At 41.2% G+C, this 25,055-nt stretch overlaps 1 protein-coding gene across 10 annotated transcripts in view; it reads right to left on the minus strand.

Moving 5' to 3' along the window:
* Positions 1-2,029: 2,029 nt before the first annotated feature.
* PPIP5K2 (diphosphoinositol pentakisphosphate kinase 2) overlaps positions 2,030-25,055 on the minus strand; it is a 501,817-nt gene continuing 478,791 nt past the window's right edge. For all 10 annotated transcript variants that reach the window (XM_033929166.1, XM_033929168.1, XM_033929165.1 and 7 more), the window contains 2 exons: positions 19,249-19,374; positions 2,030-2,302 (listed from right to left, as the gene is read on the minus strand). In XM_033929166.1, coding sequence (XP_033785057.1) covers positions 2,166-2,302; positions 19,249-19,374 — 263 coding nt within the window. In that variant the 3' untranslated portion in view covers positions 2,030-2,165. The remainder of the gene's footprint in view (positions 2,303-19,248; positions 19,375-25,055) is intronic.

The raw sequence follows: 25,055 nt of genomic DNA on the forward strand, positions 1-25,055 counted from the left end.
CCAACATACAATGGTCCGAATTCAATAAACTCTACAAAAAATACAGCCACGCCTCCTGTGACCTCAACCACTGCCCAGCATATCTCCTTACCACCTCCAGTATAAAATTCCGTACTCTACTTCTGCAATGGATACAAACAACACTCACAGATGGCTTTTTCCCTACTGACTTCAGCGAAATTATCATCACCCCAATTCAAAAAGACCCAAAAGGACCAACAGACCAACCATCCAACTTCAGACCCATTGCCTCTATACCGCTATATGTCAAAATTACAGAAGGCCTAGTAGCCAAACTCCTCACAAACTATCTAGATGACCATAACCTACTCCACCCCATGCAATCAGGATTCAGAACTAACTTCAGCACAGAGACACTCCTGGGCTCCCTTATGGACACAGCCAGACAACACCTCAGCACAGGAAAAAAAATGCTTCTCATACAACTGGACCTAACTGCAGCATTCGACCTAGTTGATCATAACATCCTTCTCCAAATCTTGGATGCAATAGGTATCTCAGATACAGTATATTCTTGGTTTGAAGGCTTCCTAAAATCCAGAACCTACAGAGTAAAATCAAACAAAGAAAAATCAGATCCTTGGTCAAACCCTTGCGGCGTACCACAGGGATCCCCACTATCCCCTACTCTCTTCAACCTATATACTGCCTCTCTCGGGGCATACCTGGATAACCTAGGCATTACCACCTATAGTTATGCGGATGACATCACCATCCTCATACCATATGATCAGCCAAAGACCACCATGACAAACATAATACACCAAACAATAGAAACAGTTACAACCTGGATGAAAGAACACAAACTAAAACTCAACCCAGATAAAACTAAATTCATCCTCCTCGAAAATGACAAAGTCCCAACTATAACCAATTTAGAACTTAACTCAATCAACTATCCAATCCAAACCACCATAAAACTACTAGGAATGACAATAGACAGATGCTGCGCTATGCAACTGCAAATAAATAAAACCATACAGAAATCCTTTGCAATAATGAGAAACCTGAGACAAGTCCGGAAATTCTTTGAAAGATCACAATTCCAGCTCATAGTGCAATCCCTAATCCTAGGATTGCTAGACTACTGCAACATCCTCTACCTCCCCTGCCCTGCCACGATGACCAAGCAACTACAAACAATCCAAAACACTGCTCTGAGACTCATCTACTCACTGAGGAAACATGATCATATCACAGAAGCCTACATCAACTCACACTGGCTACCAATCCAAGAAAGAATATTATTTAAATTCTACTGCATGATATTCAAAACCCTAAATGGAAACAGCCCAGCCTACCTAAACAATCGCCTCATCCAAGCAACCTCAACCAGACATAGAAAAACGCACCCCCTTTCACACCTCCCCCGATCAAGGAAGTAAAACGGTCAAAACAATACGACGGCCTCCTAGCCACTCAAGCTGCAAGAATGGATAACCAAATCTCCAACCTACTGTTAACCACCCCAGACTACAAGATTTTCAGAAAACAAATAAAAACTATACTCTTCAAGAAAGCCCTGAAACAGTCCTAACCACACCCACCCTTAAAACCTCTTACTCTTAACAACACTTTTACCTATCAAATGCTATCTAAAACCCATAATTTCATCATATTCTTACCTCCTAAAGACCTCCACTTCCCTTTGGTAACTCTTTATCCAATGTTTATTACCTTAAAAAATTCTATGTCATCGCTTATTCTACTCCTTTTAATTTGTATGTAATTCCTGTTTTTTAGTTGGAATGTAATCCGCCTTGAACCGCAAGGTAATGGCGGAATAGAAATCACTAATGTAATGTAATGTAATCTTAGTAAAAGGGCCCCTAAAAGTTCTAACCACTGTGAGCCAAATTTAGGATTTTTAAGTTTATAGGCGTTCAAGACAATTTACATTGATACTTTTCTTAATGAAAATCTTACAGCAAAATTGAACATAATTTACTATCAGGATTTCTTTAAAATATTTATTGTAATTTTATTTATACAGTGTACAGATTTAAAAAAAAAAAAAACCCTGAATGTTGCCTATACATATATTGATGGAACAGAGGAATAAACCACAACTTTTTAAAATATAGTATTTAATCTAAATATTCTCCTCCCCAAAAGCAGAGAGAGGATAATAAATACATCTTTGTTCAGAAAGGTGGATCCAGCATTGTTTGAAGTTCCTCATCTTGCTGTTGAATTCCATCTTTAATGATGGCATGAGAGAGATTCTCTGTAGGAGATGATGGACCTGCACTAGAGACAGAACTGGAAGGCCCACTGCTATCTGCACAGGTGAAAGAAAATGCTTTGAATTAATTCCAGAGAAATAAGTTAAATTATACACACCTCTGGCAAAGTTACTTTACTCCCAATATTGTCCCATGTAATTTTAGTTAATAGTTTCAGCAACAATAATAAGAAAATTGTTAATCTATATATATAAAATCGGAGGTATATATGTGTGTGTGTATGTGCCGCGATCACGCAAAAACGGCTTGACCGATTTGAACGAAACTTGGTATGCAGATCCCTCACTACTTGGGATGATATGTTCTGGGGGTCTTGCGGCCCACCTGCACACGTGGACGGAGCTACAAACATAAAATCAGATTTCACCCATTCATGTCAATGGAAAAAATGTAAAAAGCTGCCATTCTCACAGTAATTCAAAAACGGCTTGACCGATTTGAACAAAAATTGGTATGCAGATCCCTCACTACCTGTGGTGATATGTTCTGGGGGTCTCGCGGCCCACCTGCACACGTGGGCGGAGCTACAAACAGAAAATCAGATTTCACCCATTCATGTCAATGGAAAAATGTAAAAAGCTGCCATTCTCACAGTAATTCACAAATGGCTTGACCGATTTGAACGAAACTTGGTATGCAGATCCCTCACTACCTGGGTTGATATGTTCTGGGGGTCTTGCGGCCCTCCTGCACACGTGGGCGGAGCTACAAACAGAAAATCAGATTTCACCCATTCATGTCAATGGAAAAAATGTAAAAAGCTGCCATTCTCACTGTGACCAATTTGGACGAAACTTGGTATGCAGATCCCTCACTACCTGGGGTGATATGTTCTGGGGGTCTCGCGGCCCACCTGCACACGTGGGCAGAGCTACAAACAGAAAATCAGATTTCACCCATTCATGTCAATGGAAAAAATGTAAAAAGCTGCCATTCTCACAGTAATTCAAAACCGGCTTGACCGATTTCAACGAAACTTGGTATGCAGATCCCTCACTACCTGGGTTGATATGTTCTGGGGGTCTCGCGGCCCTCCTGCACATTTGGGCGGAGCTACAAACAGAAAATCAGATTTCACCCATTCATGTCAATGGAAAATATGTAAAAAGCTGCCATTCTCACTGTAATTCAAAAACGGCTTGACCGATTTGGACGAAACTTGGTATGCAGATCCCTCACTACCTGGGGTGATATGTTCTGGGGGTCTCACGGCCCACAACTCTATTTTGCTTGCTCAAGGGTGGGTTCACCCAAGAATTTATATGTTCTTGCTCCAGGAGGTGAAACTAAAATTGTTGTTTATAATCACGTTTTGCGTTAGTTGTATTGTATTCATTTTGTCAAATATTTCACTTTATAATTTGAATATTGTACTTTTTATTAAGCTGTAAAAAAATACTTTCATTCACCACTATAAAGTATCTTTATTTGAATCCATTTACAGTGTTATTGCTATAATTAAATACCCGTGCAACGCCGGGGCATCAGTTAGTGTATCTATATATATAAAGTCGGAGGTATGTATGTGTGTATGTGCCGCGATCACGCAAAAACGGCTTGACCGATTTGAACGAAACTTGGTATGCAGATCCCTCACTACCTGGGGTGATATGTTCTGGGGGTCTCGCGGCCCACCTGCACACGTGGGCGGAGCTACAAACAGAAAATCAGATTTCACCCATTCATGTCAATGGAAAAAATGTAAAAAGCTGCCATTCTCACAGTAATTCAAAAACGGCTTGACCGATTTGAACGAAACTTGGTATGCAGATCCCTCACTACCTGGGGTGATATGTTCTGGGGGTCTCGCGGCCCACCTGCACACGTGGGCGGAGCTACAAACAGAAAATCAGATTTCACCCATTCATGTCAATGGAAAAAATGGAAAAAGCTGCCATTCTCACAGTAATTCAAAAACGGCTTGACCGATTTGAACAAAACTTGGTATGCAGATCCCTCACTACCTGGGGTGATATGTTCTGGGGGTCTCACGGCCCACAACTCTATGTTGCTTGCTCAAGGGTGGGTTCACCCAAGAATTTATATGTTCTTGCTCCAGGAGGTGAAACTAAAATTGTTGTTTATAATCACGTTTTGCGTTAGTTGTATTGTATTCATTTTGTCAAATATTTCGCATTATAATTTGAATATTGTACTTTTTATTAAGCTGTAAAAAAATAATTTCATTCACCACTATAAAGTATCTTTATTTGAATCCATTTACAGTGTTATTGCTATAATTAAATACCCGTGCAACGCCGGGGCATCAGCTAGTATACTATAATACCTTTATTCAAACTGGATCCCAACACAATTTACAATGTAATATAGAAGAAATATGCAAACTGCTATCTCTGGGGTAAAAAATATGATGAATAATTTTAGTGTCTCATGCCTGTGACAACTTCCCAAAGGGTAAACATGGAATGATTAGGTACTTACCTTGACAATCCTCTTACCTTTAGAACAGCATATGATTCCTTATATATAGGTTCTATACCTCAACTCACGAGTTAGATTGCAGAAGATGTTAATCATTTTTCTCAGCTCTGCCTCCTTGTCTCCCTGGGCATTGCCAAACCTAGTGATAACCCTCAAAAGAGAAAACTTCCTGGTAATGTTAATTGCAATCTACTCTGCAGAAGTAAACAAAAAGGTAGCAAACATTCAATAAGAACTACCTGTGTGCAACACTTGCAAATAGTGTACTTTAACTGGAGTGACTCCAATATATTCTGCCACCTAAAAATTCTCTTCTCTTCTTTTTGGCTGCCACGAGGCAAGCCACTGGACATTCAAACCCAGTGTGTATTTTAGTCATCTGACAGGGTAGGACATAAAGAATCATATGCTGTTCTACAGGAAAGAGGATTATCAAAGGCAAGTACCTAATCCTTCCTTCTTATACAAACAGCATATGATTCCTTGGGGCTTTCGGGAAAAGTTAAGAACTGGTTTCCAGAACTTCCTAACAAAAAGATCATACCGAGTAGCCAGCGATGGAACTACTCTAGCCCATGGAAAAACCCCTCGGGGGTACCTTCTATCGCCCCCACAGTATTCAACATTTACATTTCATCCTTAGGACATAAATTACAAAAGTAAAATTTAAACTATTACATGTATGCAGATGATATTTCTATCTTAATTCCATTAAATAGCATAACAAATGAAATTCTAGATCACATCTCTCATATAATGACTGAAATTGAACAATGGACAATCAATTACAAACAAACTAAATGCAGAAAAGACGAAAGTCTTCTTGGCAAGCCCAAAGGATAAAATTACCAGAACATCGCTACATCTAAATGGCCACGAATACCCAATTTCTAAAGCTATAAAAATACTGGGAATCACACTAGACACACATCTAACTATGGTTGACCACACAAATATAGTGAAGAAATACTTTTGTGCACTGTGGAAATTAAGGCCCATTAAAAAATACTTTGACTCTACAACCTTTAGATTACTGGTGCAGTCTCTGGTCCTATCAATACTGGATTACTGCAATATCGTTTATCTAGGTATCACAAAGAAAACAATACAAAAATTAAGAATAGTACAGAACACGGCAGTTCGCTTGATATTCAGATTGAGGAAAAATGACCACATTAGCCCCTACTATAGAAGGTTGCACTGGTTGCCAATGGAGGCGCGAATAATATTCAAGTTTGCCTGTATTTGTTTCAAGCAGGCCTAGGGACTAGCGCCTTCCTATCTTCTACCACATTTTGTACTACACAACCCCACATGGTTAACCAGAAACTGTAACATATTTGCATAACCAAGGATCACCGTCTGCAAATACAAATCCTTTTTGGACAGGTCTTTCATGTTGCAAGCAAGCAAACAGCAGTCCTGGTTGGGTAACTACATCAATGGAGCCAGGCTGACCTATGGCGCCTTTCGGAGAGTAATTAAAACAGTGCCTTTCGGAAAGTAATTAAAACAGATTCATCTCCTAAACAAAAGCCACACTAAATTTATAAATTTATATTTTACTTCTGTCTATTTCTTGTGTAATATGTTGTACCCTCACTTTTTGCATTCTGTAATTCGCTGATTGTCCAGCCCTCTTCGATGTGAACCGCCTAGAAGTCATCTGACTATGGCGGTATATAAGAATAAAGTTATTATTATTATTATGGATGGGATGTACCAGAGCAGTCCCTTGAGTCTAGGTAGGGACAGATGAGCCTGCAGCTAGCACCAAGGACCTGAAATTTGTGTCTGTTTGTGCTGTCATGCCGACTCTGTAAAATTTCATAAAGATGTAATGTAATGTAATTTATTTCTTATATACCGCTACATCCGTTAGGTTCTAAGCGGTTTACAGAAAATATACATTAAGATTAGAAATAAGAAAGGTACTTGAAAAATTCCCTTACTGTCCCGAAGGCTCACAATCTAACTAAAGTACCTGGAGGGTAATAGAGAAGTGAAAAGTAGAGTTAGAGGAAAAATAAAAATAAAATAAACATTTTAACAAGACAGCATTGATCTAAATACTTTGGAAGGTAGAAGAGAGGAGAGAAAAGAATAGAAGCATGATGAAGTGATGAAGTGGAGCAAGTAAGTTTAGGAGGAGCGATTGACGTTTCCAGAAAGGGCTTCTTCAGGGAAGAGACTTGGCCGACAGTCCCAGGATGCCTATGTCTCCTCCCCTGAGATGTTCTCCCATCCATGCATTCCCTCCCAGACACACTGCCCGTGCCCCAGCCGCTCCAAGGAGGCTGCCCCAGATGAGGCCCACGGTGAATGCAGGATTCTCTCCTCTGCGGGAAAGCCGCCCGGAGCCGACAGTCGATCTTCTTAGCGGATTGCAGGGGGGAATAGTTAACACTCTTGGTAGTATCGGGTCTGTGTGCTCTCGGTGGTTGTGGCTGGTCTCGTTGCTGCTTAGGTGTAATAGCAGTTGATCTCCACTGCTGCTGATATTTAAAAGCAGGCAGATTGATCTCTCCAATGGACTGCAGGGGGAGGAGTTCACACTCCTGGCAGGATCGGGTCTGTGGGTTCTTGGTGGTTGCGGTAGGTCTCGCTGCTGCTTGTATGTAAAAGCAGTTGTTTTTCTACTGCTGCTGATATTTAAAGCAGGTAGATTGATCTCTTAAACGGGATATAGGGGGAGGAGATCACAAGCCTGGCTGGATCGGGGCAAGGGCTCCTATTATAGGCAGCTGGTCTTGCTGCTACTTAGGTGTTAAAGCAGTTGATCTTCCTAGCGGACTGCAGGAGGTGTGGAGCTCACACTCCTGTCATGATCTGGTCTATGGGCTCTTGGTAGTTGCGGTTGGTCCCAATGCTGCTTAGGTGTAAAAGCAGTTGTTCTCCCACTGCTACTGATATTTAAAAGCAGGTAGATTGATCTATCCAATGGAATGCTGGGGGAAGATCTTATATGTCTGGCTGAATCGTGGCAAAGGGTTCCCGGTAGTGGCGGCTGGTCCTATTGCTGCTTAGGTGTAAAAACAGTTGATCTTCTTATCGGATTGTAGGGGGGCGGATCTCACATTCCTGGCAGGTTCGGGTCTGTGGGTTCTTGGTGCTTGCGGATGGACCCGCTGCTGCTTAGGTATGTAAAGATATGGAGAGTGGACCAAGTGACCACCCTACAAATGTCATCAGGCCCTGAACTCAGCCCAAGCCAAAGCCACACTTCTGGTGGAGTGAGCTTTCACGGCTACTGGTGGGTGCTTACCACGGCCAATATATGCTATGGAGATAGCTATGCGTATCCATTGTGAAACATTTTTATTTTTTTTAAAATAAATCTTTATTCATTTTTACAACTTACAAGTGCATCAATAAATGACATTTAAACTTGGATATATCACTTGATTTTGTAGCATAATCAATTTAAATTAATGAAATTTAACCCCCTCCCACCACCCCTTCCAAAACTTATGTAATCTCATATATCATATAATGAATTCTTTCCTATCAATCTATACATTTAATGAAATAACTAAAAAAAAATACAAAATTCCTACCCCCCACCCCTTCCCCCCTCATTTGTAATTGTACTATTAATCTATTTATTACAATATTCTGTTAATGGCCCTCAAACATCTTGAAATTTACTAAAATTCCCTTTCTGTGTGGCTAATGTTCTTTCCATGTTATATATATGACACAACGAAATCCACCAGAAACTATAATTTAATCTACTCCAATTTTTCCAATTAATAAGTAAAAGCTTATTATTTTTTGAAGAAATTTGATTCTTTGCTCTCATTGACATGCCAAATAATATAGTATCATAAATCCAGATATCAATTTATACCATTGTGCGGCCTGGTGTCCCAGGAAGTCCACCTGAAAGCATAAGAACTCTAAACTATATTGATTATTAAGATTTTTCCATTCAGGGAATCCCATCTGAATGGCCTGCTTGAGTTGCAACCACCTAAAACTTTGTGATTTACCAAGACCAAATTTATGTTGCAACTATGAAAAGTCAAGTAGCTTACCATTAGATATAACATCATCTAGAATACGTATACCTGCCATCACCAAATACTTCCAGATGATCTTAAATCCACTAATTTCAATCTTGGAGTTCAGCCATATAGTTTGATTTGTTGATTTATGTATTGGAATAGGTGTTAAATTACTAACATATTGTAAGGTTTTCCATGTATTTACTAATATTCTGTTTTCTTTACATATTCTAGGCATTTAGATACTAAGAACATGGCTTAATCACAGAGGAAACATGAGTCGCCATTCAAACCACAACCAATCTGGGATATTTTTAATGGGCTCTGGGAAAATTTACCCTTTCCTCATTAATTGGCTTTTGTAAAGACAATAAAGCAATTCGAGCAATTTTACCCAACCAAATAAATTTTGTAAGAATACTATTTAATTTTTTATAAAAATACCCCTAAAAAAAAACTGGTATCATACTCATTTGATAACAAACCACAGGCAAAATCATCATTTTAATAGTTTGAACTCTCCCCTACCAAGACAGATGTAAAGGATTCCCATTGCTCACACATTTCTGTTACCTTCTGTAATAAAAATTTTTCATTCACTTTCATTGTTTCTTCCAGCGTATTTTTTATCCAACTGCCTAAATATTTTATTCCATCCTCTTTCCATAGAAAGGAAAATGAATATAAGTTACATAAGAACCGCCATCTCCGGATCAGACCTTTGGTCCATCAAGCCTGGCAATCCGCACACGCAGAGGCCCAGCCAGGGGTACACCTGGCGTAATTTTAGTCACCCATATCCCTCTATGCCTCTCGTAAGGAGATGTGCTTTTAGTTTGCTTTTAAATCCTAGGATGGTGGATTCCGCAATAACCTCCTCTGGAAGAGCATTCCAGGTATCCACCACTCGCTGCATGAAGCAGGACTTCCTGATATTTGTCCTGGACTTGTCCCTTCCCAGCTTCAGTCCATGTTCTCTTGTCCGTGTCACATTGGTCATTGTAAATAACTTATTTTCCTGCTCTATTTTGTCGATTCCTTTCAGTATTTTGAAAGTCTCGATCATATCCCCTCGCAGTCTCCTCTTCCCAAGGGAGAACAATCCCAGTCTCCTAAGTCGTTCCTCGTATTCCAAGTTCTCCATACCTTTTACCAGCTTCGTTGCTCATCTCTTCACCCTCTCCAGCAGTTTTATATCCTTCTTTAGGTTGGGAGACCAATGTTGGACACAGTATTCCAAGAGTGGTCTGACCATTGCTCTATAAAGTGGCATTATAACCCTCTCCGATCTACTCGTGATTCCCTTCTTTATCATGCCTAACATTCTATTTGCTTTCTTAGCCGCTGCCGCGCATTATGTTGACGGTTTCAGGGTCCTGTCTATCAGTACACCCAGGTCCTTTTCTTGTTCGCTCTTACCCAGAGTTGCACCTGACATTTTATACCCATGTTCCTTGTTCTTTTTGCCTAAATGTATTACTTTGCACTTTTCCACATTAAACTTCATCTGCCATTTCTCTGCCCATTTCTCTAACTGACACAAGTCACTCTGGAGTTCCTTGCTATCCTTCTGTGATCTGACTGCAAACTTGATGATCTCACTGGATGTTCCTTCTTCTAGGTCATTGATGAAAATATTAAATAAGATGGGCCCAAGTATCAAGCACACTCTCTGCTTTCTGTTCGCCAGCCATTTGTCTACCCATCTTAGTATATCTCCCTCTATTCCATGGCTTTGTAGTTTCCTGAGAAGTCTTATGTGGAACCTTGTCGAACGCTTTCTGGAAGTCCAAGTATATTATGTCCACCGGTTCTCCACTATCAATTTGTTTGTTCACTGTCTCAAAAAATTGAAGTAAATTCATCAAAAAGCCATGTTGACTGGCTCTCATCAGGTCAAGTGTATCCAAGTGCTGGACTATGCTATCTTTAATCAGTGCTTCAACCATCTTTCCAGGGACAGACGTAAGACTCACAGGTCTGTAGTTACCCAGTTTCTGATTTACTCCAATTTATCCTGATTTACTCCAATTTATCTTATATCCTGAGAATTTTCCAAATTTCTTTATCAATTCAAGTAAGCATGGAATGGTTGTTTCAGGATTTCTCAAATGAAGCAGTATATCATCTGTATAAGCAGAGACTTTGTATTCTCATTCTAAATAAGGAATACCCTGAATCTCCTTTATTTACTGAATAGCTAATAACAAGGGTTCCAAAACAATATCAAAAAGTAAAGGAGACAAAGGACATCCTTGTCTAACCCCCCCTCTGTAAACTAAAACGTTCCAAAAAATTATTATTAATATATCATCTAGCAGCAGGGGAGCTATATAAAGTCTGAATCATTTGTATAAATCTGAACCTATACCAAACCAATCCATGGCTTGATACATGAAGGTCCATTCTATTCGATCAAAGACCTTCTCTGCATCCAAGGATACGGAAAAGGCCGGATCTTTCTTGGCTTTTGTTAGATATAACATATGAAAAGCCAACCTGGTATTGTTAGAAGAACGTCTCTGAGTAACAAACCATATTTGGTGCATACCAATAATATAAGGGAGAGCCTTGGCTAAGCGTAAAGCCAAAAGTTTTCCATCTACATTAATTAAATAGGCCTGTAATTTGAAACCAGTGTGGGATCTTTATTTGGTTTCGGCAAAACTATAGTTAAAGATTCTGCCATAGTGCCTCTGTAATACAACCTTTATTCAGTTGAGCCTGATATAAATTTAATAGATATGGCAATAGGGTATTTTGAAATGATTTATAAAACTCTACTGTGAAACCATCACCACCTGGAGCGGATCCTACTCTAAGGGATTTCAATGCTGTTTGTAATTCGTTTAATGATATAGGCTTCTCTAAACTTCCTTTTATATGTTCAGGAATTTTGGGTTCCTCTAATAATTTTAAAAACTCTAAACCATTTTTTCTTTATCTGAATAAGGCTCAGAAGAATAAAGAGGTTTATAAAAATTTAAAAATTGTTTTAAAATAGATCCAACTTGAGAATAAGTATCACCTTTCTCATTTTTAATTGCAATTATTTTTGTCTTCCTTTTTTTACTTTAGGATAATTCGCCAATAATCTTCCCGCCTTATTTGAGTTTTTCTATAATACAAAGCTTGTTGAGAAAATAAATCTTTCCTTACCGATTTGGAAGAAATCTCATTATATTTACATTTAGCTTTTAAAAGAGCTTGTAACGTAGAGTGTTCCCATTTATCACTCAATTTCAATTCTAAAATCCTAATTTTTTGTTCCAAATTAGAAAATTGTCTTTTAACCTGTTTCCTAGTATATGCTGAAAATGAAATAATTTGTCCTCTCATGGTTGCCTTAAAAGCATCACATAATGTTTCCATAGAGATTTCTTCTGTGTTATTAAGTTGGAAATATTCATTCATTTTTAATTTAAAATCTTCACATAATTTTGGATCCGCAAGCAATGTATTATCAAATCTCCATACAGGTCTACTATTATCCTGATCAACAATTTTGAGTTCAACCCACACTCCTCCATGATCAGATAAAATAATTGGATCTATGGAGGCTTGCGTTATCTGTTGAACTAATTGGTTCGAAACAAAAATATAATCTATTCTTGAAAAGGATTTGTGAACATGGGAACAAAAAGAAAATTCTTGACCATCAAAATAGAGTATTCGCCATATATCTTTCAAGTCACAAGACTGTACAAAATTATCCAATCCTAATGATTTCATGATTTTTCTAGGTTTTTTATCCATTAAAGGATCCATAAAAGCGTTAAAATCCCCCACCACTACTAAATTAGAAGCAGCCAGTGGTAGCACCAATTGTTGTAGACTCTTGAAATACTCATTTTGGTTCGAATTAGGGGCATATACATTGAAAAGCGCCAACGTAGTATTTCCCATGCTCATATCTACATGCAACCATCTTCCCAAAGGATCTGAAGCACCCAATTTGAACATTGCAGTACACTTCCTATTCACTAAAATAGGTACTTCAGCCTTCTTTCCTACATCAGGAGCAAAAAAAAAACAATGCTTTACCCAATCTCCCTCCAATTTTCTAGATTCTATAGCAGACAAATGTGTCTCTTGGATATAGCAAGTATCCGCATTCTGTTGTTTTAAAAATAATAGTGTTTTTTTTCCTTTTAATCGGATGGTTGAGGCCATTAACATTTAATGAAAGTATTTTAAAATCCATTATACAATTTATAATAAGTATTCACTAAATATTAATTTCCCCAAATTTAAAACCTAAAATAAAATCCCTCATCCCTCTCAATCCCATCCTCCCGTATCCCCAGCCCACCCCTTCTCATCCCTCCCAAATTAATAGTGGAAACTTGGAAACGCACATGTAATACCAGGTGAGAGAAACTCCTTACAGGCAAAATTAATAAATCTCATTATTTAATTATAATAAGCTACCCAATTCTATAATATTAATCATAAATTCTATATAATTAATCTAACTTTTAAACCCATCCTTTAAAATAAACTATTGATAGTTGTAAACACATAAATAAGATAAATAATTAAAAACCCATACTGGTTAAAATAGAAATATCTTTGCATAGTTTAATAAACTATCCTATTCCTATATCAAGTACAGTGGTACCTTGGATTATGAGCATAGTCCGTTCCAGGAGCATGCTCGTAATCCAAAATGCTTGTATATCAAAGCAAGTTTCCCCATAGGAAGTAAGGGAAACTTGCTTTGATATGTTTCCACCCCCCACCTCCCCCCCCGAGGCCAGCAGCGCTGCTCCCCCCCACGAGAACCAGCATTGCTCCCCCTGAAGGCCCCCCCTGTGAACTGGCACCCCCCCCCGCGATCCGGCACCCCCCGCCGCCATCGGGCACCCCCCACCGCGACCTGAGGTCCCCCCAACCCACCCGAACCCTCTTCTTACTTTTCTGTAGCCTCCGCAGCGGCAGCGGCACCAGCATGTCCTGTGCGTGGTGCTGGTGCCTGAAGATCTGCTTCCTCTGCTGGGCCTTGAGAGTTCACGTTCGACGTGAGAGTTCACGTTCGACGTGAACTCTCAGGTCTTGCACAGGAAGCAGATCTTCAGGCACCCGCACCATGCACAGGACATACTGGTGCCGGTGCCGCTGCGGAGGCTACAGAAAAGTAAGAAGAGGGTTCGGGTGGGTTGGGGGGACCTCAGGTCGCAGCGGGGGGGGGGTGCCAGATCGCGGGGGGGAGGGTGCCAGTTCGCAGGGGGGGCGCTCGCAAATCGAAGTGCGCTCGGTTTCAGAGGCGCCGATTTTGCTAATGTTTTGCTTGTCTTGCAAAACACTTGCAAACCGGTGCACTCGTAAACCGAGGTACCACTGTATTATTAAATTATATCTATTTCCTATAAATATATAGACTTAATAATCTTCACAAAATTAATATAACTCTTAGGTGTTGTTCTTATACTAATAAAGCTAGAAGAATTATATTAGAAATACTTCCCAATTAATGAATTCACCACAATTCTATACTTTACCTATTAAAACATCTAGTTCATAAGGACTAGATATCAATTCTACCCATCCTAAAATGTAATAATGCCCAATTAAATCCTTCTTTAATCTTTTATATATAATTAACAATTAATAATTGAAGGGGCATATATATATATTCCTTCACATATATTCTCTGTAAGTAATTTTTTCTATTCATGCTTGTGCTGAAAGTTTTCACTTTGCTAAGCAAGAACAAGGTCCTTTTTTTCTTTGTGTTCTGAGCTCTGTGTTTTACATCCTGTTCTGAAGCTAGCTACTTGTGCCAAAGTCATTCCTCCTCATGTCCTGAATCCCCCACAGCCCTACAAGAGAAGCACAGTGATCCTGCTTCTCCTGTAGATAAGAAACATTTTACTAAAGAATGAAACAGTTGTTCAAACCTTAGACAAAAGGACAGTATTATGAAACGTCCCACCAAAACCTCCGCCCCTTATGTTTGCTACCTCTTTCTAATGTATCCTGTTACCAAATATGGTCTTTCCTACAGTTATGTTGCTTTTATGTATCCTGTTACCAAATATGGTCTTTCCTACAGTCATATGCTGAAAAAACTGACTCATGTATAATGCTATAAAAATGGATGAAAAACTCATAATAAATGGACAATTTCTTTGGGACAAACCTGAGCTTGAGCGTTCTTTCTTCCTAAAGATGCATCTGACTTACAAACGACAGAGCGTGTGAGGCAGTATTGGGACCAGAACCTTTTCAATAATTTAATTAATTAAGCTATCATGCATTCATTTACCTCTACCAAATCAATAAGTACTAATGTTTATTGTCTTAGAAGAAATCATATTTCATACATTTAATACCCCTATAATGAATTATTCAACCCTTTAAACTATCGTATACAAATTGATTTTGACATATAATAAATAAAGCTATATTCTTCAATAATAATTCTCCTTAACACATAGATGAAAAATCCTCCATTCCATTGATAATTGAGCTGAATTTGGACCCAAACAGGAACCCCTCCCATAATACCCATTCCTGTGCCAAGTTGCATTTCAATCTCAAAGTAAGAGAATGCAAAAAAGATAAATTTGAGGTCTGGAACCAAATACAAACAGTTTTATCTACATATACGCTACCCTCCCAAAATCCTTCTTCCACGATCAAGAAAATAAAACTTGCTCGAGGAAGCAGTCAAATGTTCACTGTAGTAAATCCTCTGTATCTTGAGCAGCATCCAACAGATCATCTGGCAGAGTATTGTGTCTTGTTTAGAAATTAATTTTGAGCTCCGATACCCTTTCATGCAGATTAAGGTTTTTTTTAAGTACAATGTCTCTGGATATTATCACTGGGTGAATGTCATTCCCAGCAAGCTGTTTTGCAATGAAAACCATATAGGAAACCTCCTCTCCTCTTCACATCCTCTGACTTCAAATCCGAAGTGCAAGTCAATTTGAAAACATACCTCAGAAAAAGGTATCCTTCCAGGATCCCATACATCCCAGCCGTCAGTAATGACAAGCACCTAGTTTACTGACAGATATAAGACAATCGATGGCCCATGATCAATGCACTTCATGTATTTCTGCACATTATACCAGAGTATTTTATATGGCCATACTTTCACACAATGTTCGACCGTTGTTCAGTGATTCAGCTCCAGTGACCAAGAGACCGTCGAAACTTATGCTCCCATCCATATGCAGAATGATAAGTGCCTATTCCTTCCTTTCAGATAAAAAAATCGAACAGGCACCATTTTCATAAAGGACCTTATCAAATTAAACTTAATTTGATACATTTAGATCTTTTCCTGAGTCTATATGGAGTAGATTGAATATAGAATTTCCAGTACTTGTATCATAAGCCAAAATCAGTTAATTCAAAATTCCAAACATTCTAAAATACACCTTCAGATGTAACTTTTATATGGAAACTTTAAAATTTGTAAAGGATATTATTTTCAATAGAATCAGATAAATATATGAGAAGTCATTCTTTATTCACAGCTGCAATCCTAAAGTAAATACCTTTCTTTTAAGAAGTCATCTGCTGATCACATTGGTCTAAAAATTCCAGTAACTTTGTTGGATCATCAAAATTCAAAGTTTTATTTGCATATATAACCTGCATTATTGCGGGATATATTAAGCCATACTTAGCTCCAAGACTTCTAAGTTGTGGGCGCAATTCTAGTAGCTGTTTTCTTTTTAACGCTGTGACCCTTGCAAAATCAGGCACAATATGAATTCTAGCATCCTGACACCTTAGATTTTTGTTTTCTTTTGCCAAATGGAAGATCTCCATGACTTGTTGGTGCCTTAGTAATTTGAAGATTAATGGCCGTGATATAGAAACCTTAAAAGGCTGGTTTTCCCTTTCAATTAGAGCTGGATAAGACAAACAGGTGATCTGAAAGATGACAGTCATTTGTCACTTCCAGGTAGCGGAGAAGCACTCTCCAAACATCCAGCAACTGCAACAATCTTGTCCTGCTTCTTCTTGCCTGTGGACCAAAATGCAAGAAACCAAACTTCCTGATTGAAGTGAAATGCTGAAACCGCTTTTAGCAGAAAAGAAGGCAGATGCACAAGGACACCCCTGCTTCTGTGATTCTGAAAAAAGGCTCTCTACATGACAGAGCCTTTAGTTCCGACACCCTCCTCACTGAGGTGATCGCTATTAAGAAGACTGCCTTCATGAAAACCCCTTTTTCATATAATTTTTTTAACTTAGTTCAAATCTTTGAAATATCAAAAACAAATTTTAAAATCAAAAAGGGTTTTTCTGAAGTCCTTTCCCCCAGTTACTCACTTGTTGGTTTATATACTTTTTTGCTGGCTTTGTTTTTTCACCGTTGTGTAGTTTTGGAAGTGGCTATTTTTGTTTGTTCAGTAATCCAGGATTGGTCTCCAGTCATCTGAATCTTTCTGGAGTAAGATAACATATATGGAGTATCTCCTGGAGCCCAAGTCTGTGTCTGGCTACATAATCCACTCCAGCTAATATAAGCTGGTGTAAAAGATCATCCTCTGCCACCTCAAGTCTTTGCAACCTAGTATGACAGGAACATCTCACAAAGGAAGCTGCTTTGATTCCCAAGCACTTTGAATTGTCTTTTGATAATAACATCCACTCTGCAAGCCTGCATATCTTTTAATACCATACCTCCCTCACTTGGTAGGGACATACCCTTGGTTGGCTGCGCTACTCCTGTGCCATTGGATACAGCCCAAACCATTGTCTTATCTACTTTAAGGGACTCTTTAGGAGCATTCCAATGCTCCATGACTAATACATTAATATCAGGATGCAATGGAAACAAAGATAACTGGGCTCTCAATCTGCTCATTATAGAGTAGAGGGGACCTGCTGGGAGACCAAGTTTAACTCCCGCAAAATCAGCTATAAGCTCTAACAGAGCCGAGAGTCTAAACAATTGTCGGACTGTGGGGTCATCCCCTTGATTGAGGGCCAGCACTGAATCTATCACATATGCACCTGCCTGCAACCCAGCATCTCCCGACAAGGTCCCGACTGGCACCCTCTGTGGCAGTAAGGGCATAGAAATAGACCCTTCATTTTTGGAGTCTCCCTTAGAAAGGCCCACCAGATCCTAGCCAGCCTCAAACTGAGGCAGACGCACCCTGGAAGCCCCAGCCCCTTAGTGCCCCTCCTGGTGTGCTGCCAGATGCCCCTTGGGGATTTCGGCCATCCTGAAAGGCTCTCCACATTAGACTGACAAATTCCATAGAAAATGTTCTGTTAGGCAGCACAGAGTCTCTTTTAGATGACTCCAGCTTGTGTCTCAGGCTCCACAGCCTCCGTGCCCCTGTGTTTAAGATGACTGCCATTCTGGGGCTCTGAAAGGGATTACCCCCCGACCATTCCTTAACACTAAGGAGCAAAGAGAAGGCTAAGCCGACTACTACTGCTTCCTTCACTTGCTATGTAGTATGTGGTAAAAGGGTGCTCTTCGGGCATCCATCCAGCGCAAACCTGGCATGAATTAGGGGTAAAAGAGCCTGAGGACACCATCCTTGCCACTTTTGAAGAAAAATAAGGTGATTTTAAGCATCTGGAGAACTTTAAAAAGATTGGAAAATCCAAGATGGCTACGGCGGAAGTTTTAGTACCAAAAAACGGCTCCAAAATGCTTTAACCAAAATTAAAAAACAGAGATTTTAGGATTTTGGAGGTGAGTAAACCTAAGGGAAGGGGCAGAAATCCAACAACAACAACAAAAAGGTTTTAAAGATCCCCCTGCCCCATAGGCTGCAACAGCCTGTGTTGGAAATGTGCTGCAGCCTGCCTCAGCTCCAAAGGTAGCTAAATCTGGGAGAAGAAATCACTGCCTCAAACGGACTATTCCTCCAGTAGTGAATCTTCGGGCTGCCAATCTGATTGGTATCTGACTAAGCCTCAAACCCCTGTGGACATGAAAGGGGGGAGGAAAAATGGCGCCAGCACACTGCAAGACTGAGCCCCCTACAGATACCCAACAGCCTGTACTCAAGCCCCTGCAATGCAGTAGGCAAGCAATGCTACAAGGGTAACGGACCCCTGAGTTCCAACAGGTACTAAAGAGGGATTGACCTATCAGCTTCAGACATCAATATGCTTCTTCTCCACACAGGCAGAGCTGGACCCTCGACTAGAGGAGCTCTTAGCACCAAATTCAGTCAAAATACCATGAAAAACGAATGAAAACGACCAAATGAAACAGAGCAGACCAGAAAGATTCCTTCCAGCTTGTGTGCAGAAGGAAAAACTGAAGGGAGTAGCAGAGCCCTCTAGTGAAGGAGGAGGGATTCAAAAGCTCAAGTGGATTCCTTCTGCATGGCTTGCAAGCACTGGGATATTATCCATCCATCCAGAATGACACACCTATTGCACTAGAAAATGTTATGTGCAATCATATATACTGCTGAATTCTCATTAATTAGAATTCCAGGTAGGTTACATGAAGTATCCATTCTACTTGTTTAAACCACTTACTAGAACAATTTAATTTAGGAAAAAACCAGCACAGTTCATCAGGAATTACTTACATAAAGCAGGTTTATCCAATGATTTCCCACAGGCTGAGAGCGACAGTTGAGTAGGAAGTATCTTGGCAGGTATGTATGTATTTAAAGATGGTTTTCTCACAGGAGAAGTGAAGCATATCATTGAAGCTAAAAAAAAAAAGAAATTCCATTGAGCATAATTTTTTGTAATTCTTTATTTAAACACAGATAGGAAACAAGAAAAACACACGGAACCCAATCTCCAGAAAAGTTTAAATTCAGAAATGCTCTTTGTGCATATGACCAAAAACAGCTTTATCCATAAAGAATTTGTTATATTTTGCTCCTAGGTGTCACTTTAAGGGACAAATGGTTTAGGACCTAAGTGCCAGCTCTGTGGGTGCTTCAACACCCCCATTATTGAGCAGTAGTATTAAGGAGTAAATTCCTTTACTGTGACCAGGAACATTCACTTGGGTTGAGTTTAGCACCCAAAATCATTGGCTCTTATGGTCTAGGAGAGTGCTTTCTAAACCTCTCCTAAAGGTACACCTAGCCGGTCAGATATTCAGCATTACCACAGTGAAAATGCATAAGATAGATTTACATATAGTGAAGAATTATCCTCATAGGTGCCCCTTATAACAGGTTTCGGGATACTAAGCCTACCCATCCCAACAATGACCTCCCTCCTCCTTGTCAGCACTTACTTGCCAGATCACTGTCTCCAGTGTAGGAACAAGAAAAAGAAATTGCAAGCTTCCCCTCCCCACTGCCCATCTACTCAATCCTTTACTTGCTTACCTGACTGACCTGCTGCCTCCCTAACTGAATGCGAGGCCACAGAGCAGTTTGCGCCACTGTCACCTCTGCCAGTCCTCCCTAACCAGGAAGATACATCAAAGGAAATGAAACCAGCAAAACCAACAATGGTGCACACAGCTCTGTGGCCTCATCTGTGGTTACTTTTTAATTGCAGTCACGGAGTTAAAGAAGCAGCAGGTCCAGCAGGTGGACAAGCAAAGGAGTGAATGGGTGGGCAATGGGGAGGGGAAGCCTACAATTACTTTTTCTTGTTGAGGCCAGGCAGAGATGCCCATGTGCGAGTCATCAGGTGGGGAGAAAAGATACAGATGGGGTGATGCTCGAGGTAGGGAAAAGAACATAAGAATACCCATACTGAGTCAGATCAATAGCCAATCTAGCCCTTATTTCCACAACACCCAATCCAGGTCACAAATGACAGAATGATGGGGTAGGGGGCGGGGAAACAGAGGAGTGAAACTGGATAGTGGGTGTGGCAGAGAGAGAGTGAGGCTGGATGGTAGAAGGAGAGAGAGAGGGGGAAATGCTGGATAGGGAGGAGAGATACAGAGGGGCAATGTTGAATGGTATGAAGGAAAAGAAGTGATAGATGAGGGGAAGACGGAAAAATTAGGGCCTGGATACACTAAAGATAGTTGGTAATACTGACTGGATCACTGTTGGCTGATTCTTAACTAGTGATCAATGCACTATCAGATTTGCATGCAAATGATTTGCACTGAGGGTCCGTAGTCGGGCGAACGGAATTACTAGCCATGCTGAGCCCCAAAAGCAATTATGCCACCCCACCAGGCTAGCTGAGTGTTTGGTCACTTGCTTCAGCAGGGGAGAGTCTAAGCTGGATGCTGCCACAAGGAAGCTCTAAAAGCACTAAATTTATGCAATCCTGGCAAGAATTCACACAAGGAGAGCCCAAGGACTCCATCCCAGCAAGTTTTAGACAAAATTTGCAGTTTTAAAGAAGCAGGGCTCTTTAGAAAAAAAAGATTGCTAAAAATCCAAGATGGCCACCATAAAAAATTCATGCCAAAATTGTGATATTTTTCACCCATCCCAAACTCCCAAAATGGTGATTTTAGGATTTTTCATTCATCTCACAGGCTATCTGTCTGTACTCACTGACAGAAAATCTGTGCTGCAGCCTGCCTTAGCTCATATAGTAGCTGGATGAGAAAATTCACTGCCACAATGCTGCAAAGCTGATCTTCGGGCTGTCAGTTAGATACCTATGCCTGACTATACCTCTACCCCTGTGGACCAAAGGATGCGCACCGGAATTGGCAGAGGCAAGAAGATGCAGCCAGCACCATGCGAGATACAACCAAGTCTCCTAAGGGCACCCAATAGCCTATACTCAACCCCGCTTAACAGTAAGTGAAACTACCTCAGGGCTCCAGAGATAACTATGCAGGCTGGCTAACAGGAGCAATCAGCCTGTCAGCTACAGACTGAAGTCTTTGTGTTCTCAAGCAGGCAGAGCTGTGAAATAGCTCTAAACAGCAGAATACTTGAAAAAGGTACATAATTACACCAAATAAAATAATAAAATGGGGAGAGTAGAATAAACACTCCTACAGGCACATGTACAGAAAGCACAGTTACTTACCGTAACAGGTGTTATCCAGGGACAGCAGGCAGATATTCTTGACTGATGGGTGACGGCACCGACGGAGCCCCGGTACGGACAATTTTAGAGTGATTGCACTCTAAGAACTTGGAAAGTTCTGGTAGGCCGCACCGCGCATGCGCGAGTGCCTTCCCGCCCGACAGAGGCGCGCGGTCCCCAGTTAGGATAAGCCAGCTAAGAAGCCAACCCGGGGAGGTGGGAGGGACGCAAGAATATCTGCCTGCTGTCCCTGGATAACACCTGTTACGGTAAGTAACTGTGCTTTATCCCAGGACAAGCAGGCAGCATATTCTTGACTGATGGGTGACCTCCAAGCTAACAAAAAGAGGGATGGAGGGAAGGTTGGCCATTAGGAAAACAAATTTTGCAAAACAGATTGGCCGAAGTGTCCATCCCGTCTGGAGAATGCATCCAGACAATAATGAGATGTATAAGTATGAACTGAGGACCAAGTAGCAGCCTTGCAGATTTCCTCAATAGGAGTGGAACGGAGGAAAGCTACAGATGCTGCCATCGCTCGGACTCTATGGGCCGTGACAGAACCTTCCAGTGTCAGTCCGGTCTGAGCATAACAGAATGAAATGCACGCTGCCAGCCAATTAGACAACGTACGTTTAGAAACAGGACGTCCCAAATTATTCGGATCAAAGGACAGAAAGAGTTGGGGAACTGATCTGTGGGGTTTCGTACGCTCTAGATAGTAAGCTAGAGCCCTTTTACAATCCAAAGTATGCAGAGCCTGTTCCCCAGAATGAGAGTGAGGTTTCGGAAAGAAGACAGGCAGAACAATGGATTGGTTGAGATGGAATTCAGAGACAACCTTAGGGAGAAACTTTGGATGTGTACGCAGAACCACCTTGTCATGATGAAAGACCGTAAAAGGTGGATCTGCAACTAGTGCATGTAGCTCACTGACCCTCCTGGCAGAGGTAAGAGCAATAAGGAAAAGTACCTTCCAAGTGAAAAACTTGAAAGGAGTGGTAGCCAAAGGTTCAAATGGAGGCTTCATTAAGGCGGAAAGAACCACATTGAGATCCCATATAACAGGAGGGGCTTTAAGAGATGGTTTCACATTGAAAAGACCTCGCATGAACCTGGACACCAGGGGATGAGCTGAGAGAAATTTTCCATGAACCGGCTCATGGAAGGCAGCAATGGCACTGAGATGGACTCTGATGGAAGAAGACTTAAGGCCAGAGTCAGACAAAGAAAGCAAATAATCCAACAATGTCTCCATTGCCAGGGAAGTGGGATCAAGATGATGAAGAAGACACCAGGAAGAAAATCTTGTCCACTTCTGATGGTAACATTGCAGAGTGGCTGGTTTCCTGGAGGCATCTAGAATGGAACGAATGGGCTGAGACAAAAGAGTATCATGAGAAGTCAGCCAGAGAGATACCAAGCTGTCAGGTGCAGAGACTGGAGGTTGGGATGTAGAAGGGTCTCCTGATGCTGTGTAAGCAGAGAAGGAAACAGTGGAAGAAGAAAAGGTTCCCTGGAACTGAGTTGAAGTAGAAGGGAGAACCAATGTTGCCTGGGCCACCTCGGAGCAATCAGAATCATGGTGGCTCGTTCCCTCTTGAGCTTGAACAAGGTTCTCAACATGAGAGGCAGAGGAGGGAAAGCGTACAGGAACAGATTGGACCAGTCGAGGAGAAATGCATCCGCTGCCAGACGGTGAGGAGAGTAGAGTCTGGAGCAGAATAGGGGCAGCTGGTGATTGTGAGGAGCTGCAAAGAGGTCTATCTGAGGAGTGTCCCATTGAGCGAAGATGGACTGTAGAGTGAAAGGATCGAGTGTCCACTCGTGAGGCTGGAGAATTCTGCTGAGCTTGTCCGCTAAGGAATTATTTTCTCCCTGAATGTAGATAGCTTTCAGGAATAGGTGGTGATTTATGGCCCAAGTCCAGATCTTCTGGGCTTCCTGGCACAAGAGGCGAGAGCCCGTCCCACCCTGCTTGTTGATGTAGTACATCGCAACTTGATTGTCTGTGCACAGCAGGAGAACTTGAGGGAAGAGAAGATGTTGGAAGGCCTTGAGGGCATAAAACATCGCTCTGAGTTACAGGAAATTGATGTGATGCTTCTTTTCCTGGGCTGTCCAAAGGCCTTGAGTTTGGAACTCGTTCAAATGAGCTCCCCAGGCATAAGGGGAGGCGTCGGTGGTGATGACTAGTTGATGAGGAGGTAGATGGAGCAGAAGACCTCTGGATAGATTTGAGGATATCAACCACCATTGTAGAGATTGACGAAGAGATGATGTGACAGATATGTGACGTGAGCAAGGATCCATCGCTTGAGACCACTGGGTAGCTAGGGTCCATTGAGGAGTGCACAGGTGAAGACGTGCGAAGGGTGTGACATGAACTGTGGAGGCCATGTGACCCAAGAGTATCATCATTTGCTTGGCAGAGATGGAAAGTTGTAGAAGCACCTGCTGACACAGAGATTGAAGTGTTTGAAGACGGTTGGATGGCAGGAACGCTCTCATGAGGACTGTGTCCAAGACAGCTCCGATGAATTGAAGTCTCTGAGTGGGGATGAGATGAGATTTGGGTAGATTGATCTCGAACCCCAGAAGTTGAAGAAACAGGATGGTTTGGTTGGTGGCCAGGAGAACAGTCTGAGATGAATTGGCCTTGATTAACCAGTCATCCAGGTAAGGAAAGACCTGAAGGTGGTGAGATCGTAGAAAGGCAGCCACCACAATCAGACATTTGGTGAACACTCTTGGAGAGGAGGCAAGACCGAAGGGCAGCACCTTGTATTGGTAATGACAACGATTGATCATGAAGCGTAGGTACTGTCTGGAGGCCAGATTGACCGGTATATGAGTGTATGCTTCTTTGAGATCGAGTGAACATAGCCAGTCGCCTTGATTGAGAAGAGGGTAAAGAGTGGCCAGAGAAAGCATTTTGAATTTCTCCTTGACCAAGCATTTGTTTAGATCGCGAAGATCTAGAATGGGTCTTAGATCTCCTGTCTTTTTGGGGACTAGAAAATAACGGGAGTAGAATCCCTGCCCTCTCTGATCTAGAGGAACTTCCTCTATAGCGTTCAGAAGGAGGAGGGATTGAACCTCTTGAAGAAGGAGGGAAGACCGAGGAGTGTTGAAAGCAGACTCTCTTGGCAGACTTTGGGCAGGAGGTGTCTGAAAGTTGAGAGAGTAGCCGTGGCGGATGATGTTGAGGACCCACAGGTCCGAGGTGATGATTTCCCAACGGCTTATGAAATGTATAAGGCGTCCTCCTATGGGCTGTGGAAGATGAGTAGAAGGAGGAAGATTGGCTATGTCCCGGAGAACCAAGTCAAAAGGGCTGAGTTGACTTTTGAGAAGGAGGAGGTTTCACTTGCTGTTGCTGCTGGGCAGGTCGAGCAGGTTGCCTCTGTTGCTGCCT

The sequence above is a fragment of the Geotrypetes seraphini genome, chromosome 1 (genome assembly GCF_902459505.1).
Source record: "Geotrypetes seraphini chromosome 1, aGeoSer1.1, whole genome shotgun sequence".
NCBI classification, from domain to species: domain Eukaryota; kingdom Metazoa; phylum Chordata; class Amphibia; order Gymnophiona; family Dermophiidae; genus Geotrypetes; species Geotrypetes seraphini.